General features: G+C 40.5%; 1 protein-coding gene across 1 annotated transcript in view; it reads right to left on the minus strand.

Moving 5' to 3' along the window:
• pik3c3 (phosphatidylinositol 3-kinase, catalytic subunit type 3) overlaps positions 1-12,920 on the minus strand; it is a 122,156-nt gene that overhangs the window by 18,640 nt on the left and 90,596 nt on the right. Inside the window, exons 21-22 of the mRNA XM_043686708.1 lie at positions 11,020-11,094; positions 6,781-6,949 (exon numbers count right to left, since the gene is read on the minus strand). Coding sequence (XP_043542643.1) covers positions 6,781-6,949; positions 11,020-11,094 — 244 coding nt within the window. The remainder of the gene's footprint in view (positions 1-6,780; positions 6,950-11,019; positions 11,095-12,920) is intronic.

The following is a 12,920-nucleotide window of genomic DNA, read 5'->3' on the forward strand; positions in this document are numbered from 1 at the left end:
TCTGCCATTTCTTTATTCCCCGTAATATATTCCCCTGTTTCTGTCTTCAAGGGCCCAATTTTAGTCCTAACCATTTTTTTTGCCTTGCACATACTTAAAAAAACCTTTTACTATCCTCCTTTATATTATTGGCCAGTTTACCTTCGTACCTCATTTTTCCTCTGCGTATTTCCTTCTTAGTAATCCTCTGTTGCTCGTTAAAAGCTTCCCAATCCTCAGTTTTCCCACTTATCTTTGCTATGTTATACGTTTTCTCTTTTAACTTTATGATTAGATTTAGATTACTTACAGTGTGGAAACAGGCCCTTCGGCCCAACAAGTCCACACCGCCCCGCCGAAGCGCAACCCACCCATAACCCTACATCTACCCCTTACCTAACACTACTGGCAATTTAGCATGGCCAATTCACCTGACCTGCACATCTTTGGACTGTGGGAGGAAACCGGAGCACCCGGAGGAAACCCACGCAGACACGGGGAGAATGTGCAAACTCCACACAGTCAGTCGCCTGAGGTGGGAATTGAACCCGGGTCTCTGGCGCTGTGAGGCAGCAGTGCTAACCACTGTGCCACCGTGCCGTGTTTCTTAACTTCCCTCGTCAGCTACCACTGTGCCACCGTGCCGTGTTTCTTAACTTCCCTCGTCAGCTACTGCCGCCCATGCCTCCTCCTTGGATCTTTCTTCCTTTTAGGAATGAACTGATCCTGCAACTTCTGCATTGTACACAGAAATATCCGCCATTGTTCCTCCACAGTCATCCCTGCTAAGGTATTGCACCATTGAACTTTGGCCAGCTCCTCCCTCATAGCTCCATAGTTCCCTTTATTCAACAGAAGTACTGTCACTTCCGACTGTACCCTCTCCCTCTCAAACTGCAGATTGAAGCTTAATGTATTATGGTCACTACTTCCCAATGGCCCCTTCACTTCAACGTCTCTGACCAATTCTGGTTCGTTACATCTTTGCGACAGGCCAATTTCAGCTCCTGATTCAACTTACATCCGACATCCAGACTACTGTTTGGGGGCTTGTAGATGACTCCCAAAAGGGTCTTTTTCCCCTTAGCATTTCGCAGCTCTATCCACACTGACTCTAATCTGCCAATTTCCAAAAGAGCCTCAAGCTCATCCATCTTATGTCTAATGCTTCGTGCATTCATGTATAGTATTTTTAATTTGTTACTGCTCTCACCCTTCCCATCAACCCCTATTTCACTCAACTTTACAGCATGATCCCTTTCCGAGTTTTCTGCCTCATTGACACAGTTGTCTTTCTTGACTTCTCTTGTTCTAACTTTCCCTTCAATTTCCTTTTTAAACATCCAGTTTGTCCCCTCCCCCCCACTACTTAATTTAAATGTAACGGTGTTGCAGTAGCAAACCTGCCTGCCAGAATGCTGGTCCCTAACCTATTAAGGTGCAAACCGTCTCTCTTGTAGAATTTAAACTTACCCCAAAATATACCCCAGTGATCCAAGAACTTAAATCCTTGCTTCCTGCACCAGTTCCCCAACCACACTTTCAAGTCCATTATCTCCCTGTTTCTGGCCTCACCAGCCCGAGGAACTGGAAGCAAACCGGAGATAACCAACTTGGACGTCCTGCTTTTCAGCCTTCTTCCTAGTTCTCCGAAGTTCCTAGTCCTCCTCTTCTTCCCGACATCATTTGTGCTGACATGTACCACCACCCCTGGCTCTTCACCCTCGTCCTTGAGGATTTCCTGCACTCTGTCTGTGATGTCTTTCACCCTGGCACCAGGAAGGCAACACACCATCCTTAAATCCCGTCTGCTGCCACAAAAACCCCGGTCAGTTCCTCTCACGATAGAGTCCCCTATTACCACGGCTCTGTGCGATGTCCGACTCTTCCACTCTGCCTCTGCGCCATCTTTTGATTGACAAACTTGGCCGCCTTGCGAACTGGCAGTGTCATCAGTCTCTACCGTTTCCAAAAGCTTCAACTTGTTCCTGACAGGTACTTCTCCCGGGGTCTCTTGCACCTGTCTCCTCTCTGCCTTCCTCATCGTCTGCTCTCTTCTGGCATGATTGGTGTAATAACCTCGCTGAAGGTCTTGTCCAGAAAGATCTTGCTCTCTCGGATGAGCCTAAGGTCCTCGAGTTCTTTCATCAGTGCTGCAATATGCTCGGTCAATAGCTGAATGGGCACACACTTTCCACACATATACGAGCCAGACACACCAGAGTCGTTGACCTCCCACATCAAGCACGTAGCGCACTGTACCAGCTGGGCAGTCATGTCTTCACCCTCTTCGACTGTGGCGTAATCACTTCATTCAACCTCCTTGTCAAAGACTCCTGAGCTGAAGCCTCACTCTTCGATCCAAACTTCCTTAGACCCTCTTTTTGTGGCAACTCTTTGTAGCAAGGAGTTCCAAATGCTCTCAACCCTCCAAAAGAAAAATTCCGCCTCATCTCATATTCTGAACTCCAGTGAGTAGAGTCCCAATGTGTTTAGCCTTTGCTCATAAGACAACCCCTCCAATCCAGGGATTATTTTCATGAACCATCTCTGAACTGTCTCCAATGAAATATCTTTCCTCAGGTAAGGGAACCAAAAAAATTATGCTGGGGAAGTTGTTGGAGTAATAATCAAGGGTAAGGTAACTGATCAACTCGAAAGTTGTCAGTTATTCCAAGAGTTAGCATGGATTCATAAAAGGTAGGTCATATCTGACAAACCTGTTTTTTTGAAGAGGTAACAAAGGTGGTGGACAGAGTTAAGATAATGGATGTTGATTTTTGATAAGGTTCCACATGAGAGACTGTTACCTGAGGTGCAAGTCCAATGACGTTTTAAAAAAAATTATTAACAGGAGGGCTAATTACTGACATGGACAGGAAACTGGTTGGAACGATGGATAAGTACTCAAATTGACAGGACATGACTAGTTTTCCACAGAGATCTGTGTTAGGACCTTAACTACTTATAATACTCATTAATGATATGGATAATGGGTTAAAAAGTCAAAATATCCAAATTTGTTGATGATACAAAATTGGACAACAACATACACACTGTTCATGGCAGCATAAAATTACAACAGGAAATTGATAACACAGATGAATTGGCAAATTTGTGACAGATGGATTTTAATACGAGCACGTGAGAAGTTATCCACTTTGGACCGAAAACTGATAGGTTCAGGGTTTTGTTTAGAAGGAACAAAATTACATTCAGTGGATTTCTAATGCGATTTGCAGTTTCAGATTCATAGCTCTTTAAAATGCCACAAACAAGCACAGAAAATAGCCAAAGTGGCTGATGGAATGTTCACATCTAAAGGGCTGGAGTATAGGGATGCAGACATTATGCTGCAGTTATACAAAACCCTAGTTCGATCCTACATAGTGAGCAGGTCTGGGCACTACACCTTTTGGCCTTGAAGGGAGTTCAATGCAACTTCACAAGGATGACATCTGAACTTCAGGGGTTACAGAATGAGGAGAGATTAGACAAGTAAGGCCTCTATTTTCTAGAATTTAAAAGATTAAACAGTGATCTAAGAGGTCTTCGGGATATAACAGGAAAAGATGCGGCAGATAAGGATTAACTATTTAATATAGTTGAAGATTCTAGAATTAGGGTCAGGCCATTCAGGACAGATGTTAGAAAGCACTTAGAGTGTCATAGAGATGTACAGCATGGAAACAGACCCTTCGGTCCAACCCGTCCACCCAACCCGTTGGGACAAATATCCCAACCCAATCTATTCCCACCTGCCAGCACCCACCCCATATCCCTCCAAAACCTTCCTAATCATATACCCATCCAAATGCCTCTTAAATGTTGAAATTGTACTGGCCTCCACCACTTCCTCTGGCAGCACATTCCATACACATATCACCCTCTGTGTGAAAATGTTGCCTCACAGGTCTCTTTTATATCTTTCCCCTCTCACCTTAAACCTATGCACTCTAGTTCTGGACTCCCCGACCTCAGGGAAAAGACTTTGCCCATTTATCCTATCAATGCCCTCATAATTTTGTAAACCTCGAGAAGGTCCCCCACAGCCTCCAACGCTCCAGGGAAAACAGCCACCCTGTTCAGCCTCTCCCTATAGCTCAAATCCTCCAACCCTGGCAACATCCTTGTAAATCTTTTCTGAACCCTTTCAAGTTTCACAACATCTTTCCGATAGGAAGGAGACAAGAATTGCGTGCAATATTCCAACTGTGGCCTAACCAATGTCCTGCACAGCCGCAACATGACCTCCCAACTTCTGTACTCAATATTCTGACCAATAAAAGAAAGCATACCAAATGCCTTCTTCACTATCCTATCTAGCTGCAACTCTACTTTCAAAGAACTATGAACCTGCACTCCAAGGTCTCTGTATTCAGCAACACTCCATAGGACCATGCCATTAAGTGTATAAGTCCTGCTAAAATTTGCAGCACCTCACATTTATCTGATTCTACACACTAAGAATAATGGAGGCTTGGAACTCTCTTTCTCAATGCTAATTCAGTTGTTAAATTTAAATCTTAGATTGACAATTTTTTATGAAGCAAGGGGATATGGACCCAAGGCAGTCATGTGGAATTAGGCCAGTGATCAGCCATGATTTTATTGACTGGCAGAACAGGTTCAAGGGGCTGAAAAGCTGACTCCTGCTCCTATGCCTCTAAAACTGCTCACAGTACTCTAAACGTGATCTTAGTACAGCTGCATGACGATTTCCCTAATCTTATACTCCAACCCCTTGAAATAAGAGCCAACAGGCCACTGGCTTTTCTGATTACCACTGCACCTGTGTACTAGCTCTGTACGTTGTGTGCACAAGTACCCTTATGTCCTTTTGCATCTGTAGTTTTTTTTTCAAGTAAGTAATATTCTGTTTATGTTCTTCTTCCAGAACGAACAACAGCACATTTTCCCCACATGATATTCCTCCAACTTATTGCCCACTTATTTAATCTATCAATACCTCTTTGTTTGCGTTACTCTCGCAACCTGACTTTCCACCTACTTTTGTTTCATCGGCAAATTTGGCTACAGAAAAATCACTTCCTTCAAGTCATTAATGTCTACTGTAAACAGTTGTAGGTTCCAGCAACCACAAATAAAAGATTTTAAAAAAATTTTAGAAATCTGAAATTAAAAAAAATTCTGTGAACAAATTTTGTTGAAGAGGAAAAGCCAACAGAGGATGATTTGCCCTTCTGGATATATGTTTGCTTAGTGAGCTGGAAGGTTCATTTTCAGACTATTCGTCACCATACTAGGTAACATCATCAATGAGCCTCCGAGTGAAGCACTGGTGGTGTAGCCCGCTTTCTATTTATATGTTTGAGTTTCCCAGGGTTGGTGATGTCATTTTCTATATTGACGTCATTTTCTGTTCCTTTTCTCAGGGAATGGTAAATGGGATCCAAGTCAATGTGTTTGTTGATAGAGTTCCGGTTGGAATGCCATGCTTCTAGGAATTCTCATGCGTGTCTGTGTTTGGCTTGTCCTGGGATGGATATGTTGTCCCAGGTGAAGTGGTATCCTTCCTCATCTGTATGTAAGGACAGTGAGAGTGGGTCATGTCGTTTTGTGGCTAGTTGATGTTCATGTTTCTTGGTGGCTAGTTTTCTGTCTGTTTATCTAATGTAGTGTTTGTTACAGTCCTTGCAAGGTATTTTGTAAATAACATTAGTTTTGTTTGTTGTCTGTATAACGGTCTTTCAAGTACATTGGCTGCTGATTGACCCACTCTCACTAGTATCCTTATATACGGATGAGGAAGGACACCACTTTGCCTTGGACAACATATCCATCCTAGTACAAGCTAAACACAGACACTCAAGAATTCCTAGAAGCATGACATTCCAACTGGAACTCTATCAACAAACACATTGACTTGGATCCCATTTACCACCTCTTGAGAAAAAGAACAGGAAATGACATCACCATAGGAAATGGTGTCACCACAGGAAATGACATAATCAACCTAGAAAACTCAAACATATAAATAGAAAGCAGGCTTTACATCAGTGTTTCATTCATAGGCTCACTGAAGATGTTACCTAATATGGTGATGAAGTGTCTGAAAATGAACCTTCCAGCTCAGTGAGCAAATCTACATCCAGAACCTCAACCTGAGCTACAAATCTTCTCAAAAGTCAATTTATCCTTCATTGGAACTGAAAAAAGGCCATTTTCACAAATTAGCAATTTTTAAGCAATAAACTTTGACAAGCTTACTAACTTATAACTGTTATTACAGGATATGCATCACATCCATTAATATAAATAATTTCTGCTCAAAAAGGTTTAATCAACAGTCAGGTGTAAGCTTGATTCAGTGTTGGCCTTAAAAGCTCAAGGTTTAAAGCTTTTCTCCAGATATCTGAACACATGATCTAGGGTGACACTTTAAAACACAGAGTTTGGTGATTTTATAGTTCAGACAACATTGACACTAGTCTTCATCAACCCTCTTGGTTAGAAGTAGAAGATCTATCAAAGGAGCATTTTTTGGCTAGTTAACTCACTGCTGTTTGTGGGACTGAGAGCACAAACAGACTACTAATTTTATAAGCAACAAAACATCAAATGTACTTCACTAATTGTGAACCATCTCTGCGATGTCATGAAGATGTATAAGACATTTTATAATTGCTGTTCGATTTGAATTCAATAACTTTTAATTAAGGCTAGACTTACAAATCAGGGAAGACAAATTTGAAACAGATAATTTTCAATGGCTTTTATTCAAAAAAAGTAAGCTCTCCTTAGCGTGATGTAGTGAAATGAAAATTGAGACACATTTACCTTCTCAGGTGCAGAAAGGCAGTATAACATTGTTTACGGAATTCTTGGTACTGTTCACTCTGCATTCCACCCATGCCCTCTACCATTTCTTTACTCAATTTCATGGGAGGTGGCAAAGGTTTAGGATCACGACCCAAAATATATCCAAAGTCTATGTGAAATAATTTCCCTGCAACAGTACAAGTCAAGCATAGATTAATCATCTTAGCATTCCATGTGCTTTTTACTTTATAAAAGCAGCATCACTTCAAAATTGAGGTGATGATCAAATAAAGAAAATGGCAAGTGCAATGGCTCATTAGCAAACCTTTGGTACAGTCAACTGACAACCTAACATTAAAGAAACTTGTTTTACATATGTATCTTACACTACTTAAATAGACTTTTGAACGAGTGTAGACATGTGACATTTTTGGACAATGTTTTTAGACCTTTTTCAAAGTATTTTCCTCCTAGAAAACAGGAATGGGGGGGGGGGGGGGGGCTAATGTGGACCTCATTTTCAGCTAAGTAGAAAACTCTTCTGAATGAAAGATGATCATGGATGCATTTTTTAAAACATTCCCTTTTCTTCTTGACTCAGATTTATTTGCGGGTTGAGATAGTCTACATTTGTAATCAATTCTATTCCTTATTCAATTCAGCAAGCCCTCCAGCAAAATGAAAAGATCTTTTCTAGATAGGATTCATCTCCCTTTTGCTTTTAACAGATCAATTTATCCTCTACACAAGAACTGCTACCATAATGCAGAAAGATTAATCTTACCCTGCAGCATGCAAAATACGGAACACTGGAATGCTGATCTATTTGTACTTTACAGATCAGGTACAGATTTGACTACCCAACCATTAATGTTTCCTTTGTACACTCAAATATGTTCTCCATTACACAGTCCCTGCTTTTGCCAATCTTGAATGATGGGCTCATTCTGAGCACTCATGCAAGAATCTTTCTAGAAATGAGTGCTGTCCAAACAGTATTGCACATTTCCCTTGGGTACCAATTTAACACTAGCTACACAAAAATGGTTGCAAAAGATTCAATGTTAACTGTTTGCATTCCAGTCATCTGAGCTTCAAGTGACCCACTGACCTTATTCAATCCATTATTTTTGCTGCTAGAATAAAAATAGAGCTAACGAGACAATACCTTTGAAGAAAGAATTCGAATGGTTTTGAAAATGTATTTTTTAAACTATTTGTAATCAATAGATTCACTCATGTCTGTTTAGCATTAGCACAAATAATGAATGCATTATTATATACTTATGTTGAAATACTATATCAAAGAACATTGGAGAATTAATCAAAAAGCATAATATTACATGCAAAAAAAAAGACAATTGGTGCAACGCTAACTAGAGACAGTCACATATCCAACTCAGTTATTTAAAACCTAATCGAGCTCCTTTCATTATTTCATGATTAAAGGTTTATCAAAACTTGCTTGAAGGCGGACTGAATGAAAACAAGGCTCTTTGTGATTTCTGGCCAGAGCTGTCCATTTACTATCAGAGGGTTCTTACAAGATCTTCCTCATGAAACAATTTACTATAAATGCTGACAAACATATCGCAGGAAGCTGACGGATTACAGTGGTTGAGATCAATCATTATCAGGTATACACAGCATCTGGAAATTTATAATACAGTGGAATATGTGGAAATACATTTAGAGATATTCACTATTTTCGAGCAATAGGCCTTTCTGAAAATGGGAAAACAAGAAACTATAGGTTACCTATTAAAAGAAAACTTTAAAGGGCCATTGGATTATTGAAATGCTCCACTTCAAAAACAATTTGTCCAAATAGTTAAGTTTCCTTACTTCAAAGAAAAACTTAAGTGACATAGTTAGGTAATTTGAGTTAACATGATACCGTGGAAATGGAGAAAATAGCCCTGAAGATTCCTTACATAGTCAGTTCTTCTATGACGTGATGGTTGCATTCTTGTACAACCCCATGTTATAGAAAAATTGTGCTTTAGAAACAGTGCTTAAAATGTTGGTGCTATAATCACATTACAGCCAACACATTTTAAAAGTCTACCCTGCAGAAACAGCATCCCCAATTGGTCAATTATGTTTTAGTGAATTCGTGACAACAAAACACGTGTTATAACAGAATGACCTGTATTGGTATTCACCGAAGAAAGGGAATATGAGCAATGTTGAGGTTAAGGAAAGGTCAACATAACGAACGAGGAAGTGTTGTGTATCTTGAGATATATTAAGATAGACAGTCCCCAGGGCCAGATGTGATCTATCCCAAGGTACTATTAGAGGCAAGGGAGTGAAATAGCTGGAGCAGACATCTTTGCGTCCGCTTTGGCCTTAGGCTAGGTTCCAGAGGACTGGAAAATGGCTATGTTGTTTGTGTGCTTACAAAGGGAAACAGGGAATAATCCAGATAATTACAGGCCGGTGAGCCTGACGTCAAGGGTGAGGAAACTATTGGAAAAGATACTAAGAGACTAGATTTATTCACATTTGGAAGCAAATGGACTTGTTAAAGGTAGGCAGCATGGGTTTGTGTGGGGAAGGTCATGTCTAACCAACTTGATTGAGTTTTTTTGAAGAGGTGACAAGAATGATTGATGAGGGAAGGGCAGTGAATGTTATCTACATCGACTTTATTGAGGCATTTGATAAGATATCTTATGGCAATACAAGATAGAGTGTCATTGGATCTGGGGTGAGCTGGCTAGATAGATACAAAACTGGCTTGGTCACAGAAGACAGAGTAGCAGACGAAGGGTGCTTTTCTAAACAGAGCTCAGTAACTAGTGGTATTCCACAGGAATCAGTGCTGGGGTCTTTGTTGAATATGATCTGGAGGAAAACATAGGTAGCTTGATTACTAAGTTTGCGGGTGACACTAAAATTGGCAGATTTGCAGATAGTAAGGAGGATTGTCAAAGGATACAGTTGGATACACATCAAGTGTAGATTTGGGCACAGAAAAAGGCAAATGGAATTATATCCAGACAAATGTGAGGTGATGCATTCTGGAATATCAAATTCAGCAGTGAATTATACAATAAATGGCAGAACCCTTTAGGAGCATGGACATATAGAGAGATCTGGGCGCCGTGGTACACAGGTGACTGAAAATCGCAAGATACACAATGGTCAAGAAGGAATACAGCACATTTGCCTTCATTGGCCAGGGTACAAATATAAAAGTTGGCAAGATATGTTACAGCTGTGCAAAACTTTTGTTAGGCCTCATTGGAATACTGCATGCAATTCTGGTCGCCACACTACTAGAAGGATGTGGATGCTTTGGAGAGGGTGCAGAGAAGTTTTATCAGGACATTGCCTGGTCTGCAGGATTTAGTAGGAGAGGTGGATAAACTAAGATTGTTTTCACTGGAAATACGGAGGCGGAGGGGCAACCTGATAAAGATGTACAAAATTCAAAGAGGCCTAGAGAGGCTGGATAGTAAAAGGTTTTCTCCCAGGGTGGAAAGGTCAACAAGAGGGCATAGGTTCAAGAAGAAAGGGGAAAAGTTTAGGAGAGAAGTGCAGGGAAAATATTTCATACAGAGGATAATGGATGCCTAGAACGCACCGCCAGTGGAAGTGGTGGAAGCAGATATGTTAGCAATGTTTAAGGTGTATCTTGATAGACACATGAACGCTAGGAGAACAGAGAGATAGATACCATGCACGAGAAGTAAGTAGTGGGTTTAAATAAGGACAAGGAATTGGCACAGGCTTGGTGGGCTGAAGGGCCTGTTCCTGTGCTGTATTGAATTGTATTGTATATATACATTGTACATTAAACAAGAAGGCTACCAATGCAATGTACAGTCTGTACATCCATAACCAAGAAAAATGACACAATATTAACTATTTTTCTGCAAACTTTAAAAAAATTATGATAATTCACTCAAAGACTGGCAGAACAAAACTGCAAAGATTTTAGGATTATTTTAAGGTCTGCATAAACATGGAATTCAGAGCCATATAAAAATAGCATGCAGCAAATTGCTGGAATGTATCTTTGTTGGCCTAAAGCAGCAATACAAAACAGATCTGCAGTGACACCTGCTGAATTTTTATTCAAACTGAATCTATTTATACGATCAACAAATCTTCAACTAAGATTACCTTTTATATACCTGAATGCGAGTTTGAGGTGTATGAAGAAAGAAGTGGATTGTAAAGCAACTTCAAAACATTTTAAAGGCTCTGGATCACAATAACAAAGGTGCTATGTTGTTGAAAACTTACCAGTCTTTGTCAGCAGGAGGTTATCCAAATGTCTGTCCCCAACTCCAAGGATGTATGTAATCACACAATATCCAGCTACAACAAAATTAGATAGTTTAAATATTAAAACTTAAAAAAGCTGAAATCCATGGAATTGCCCATTTTAAATTTATATTCATTATTAATGCTAATAATATTTTTAATGCTATTACATATGCTAATTCCAATTCACAATCCAGTAACAAAATTCACTCAGATTAATTGTTACAGCTGAAATGCTAATCCTAATCTAAGACAAATTTGAGGCTATAAAATATCAAGTACTTTGTGTCAGCTTAGCTAATAATATCTCTGAAGTAACATCAAAGGAATCGGGGCATCTGGTTACCTACTGCTTCACAGAAACAGAAATTAGAGCAGAAATACGGCATTTAGCTCTTCAAACTGGCTAGACTCTCAATAAGATCATGACTGACCATACAGTACCTTGTTCCCATTTTCTCCATATTTGAACCCTTCAGCGCAAAGGTGCTGTTGAAGAAGCCTCAATGAGGTTACTGCAGTGTTTCTTGTAGATACTAGACATTGCTGGCACTGTGTTAGTTGTGTTGATCTCAAATGCTTAAGGAGGTGGATCAGTCAAGTGAGTTACTTTGTCCTGGATATTGTCAAGCTTCTTGGGAATGTTATTCGAGCTCCACTCATCCATGGACGTGGAAGTTATTCCATTACAATCCTGACATATCCTTTGCAGACAATCTACAGGCATTGGGGAATCATGAGGCAAGTTACTTGCCTCTGAATTCTTAGCTACTAACCTACTCTTGCGGCTACAGTATTGATATGACTGGTTCAGTTCAGATCCTGGGCAATGGTAAACTCCAGGATGCTGAAAGAGGGAGAATTCAACAAAGCACTGCCAGCGAATCTCAAAAGGACATGGTTAGATTCTCTCTTGTTGGACAGGGTCATTGCCTGGCATTTGAGGAGAACAAATATCACTTTGCACTTATCAGCCCAAGCTTGGACTTTGTCCAAGTCTTGCCACATAAGGACATGGACTGCTTCAGTATCCGAAAATAATGAATATCACTAAATGTTATGCAATCATCATCAGCAAACATCCCCACTTCTGACTTTTTGGAAGCAAGGTTATTGATGCACCAAATCAAAATGGTTGGCCTGTGGAGTCAGTGTCCATGGGCCACATGGCCTCCTTCCACACTTTAGGGATTCTATCTATGATTCATTAAAGCAGATTACTTAGGTTAAGATAAATCAGGCCAAGTCAATATTGTTATGAAGTTGAAGGCATGTACTGTACCTTTGAGAGTGAGAGAGAGAGAGAGAGAGAGAGAGAGGGAGAGAGAGAGAGAGAGAGGGAGACTGCCATTCCGAACCCCCTCGATCAAAGCTACCGTGCACATGTGAAACATCGCTGCAGAAAAGCCAGAGCACGGCCCAGCCAGAGGAGGACAGCCGCTGTCTGGTTTTGGATATTAAGTTGATGTAATTTTAACAGGAGCTTTCAACGGATCAGAATATTGTAAAAGAGTGAGAGGTAGATAACGGACCTTTATGAGAAAGGAGACAGATTGCAAATTGTTGTTGTTGAATGTTCACTTTTAGAGTTAAAGAATAAAATTGATGGTTTTCTTTATATAGCGGAATTTGGGGAGGTCTCGGTCAATTGTACTTTAACAGATTACGAGGCGAGGTGAGTTCTTCTGGGGTGTTTGGTTTAAAATTAGCAGAAGGGTTTACCCCGTGCGTGCCCTGATAGAGGCTAATTCAACACCGAGGAGAATGGCAACTCCCCAGCACAGGGAAAGGGCAAACTAAACATCACCAAATTCACCAAACCCAGGAGAATCTTCCGAGCGCACAGAACAGACACCAGCTCACTTGATTATTTTTTTTTT

Source organism: Chiloscyllium plagiosum, chromosome 1 (assembly GCF_004010195.1).
Source record: "Chiloscyllium plagiosum isolate BGI_BamShark_2017 chromosome 1, ASM401019v2, whole genome shotgun sequence".
Lineage (NCBI taxonomy): Eukaryota > Metazoa > Chordata > Chondrichthyes > Orectolobiformes > Hemiscylliidae > Chiloscyllium > Chiloscyllium plagiosum.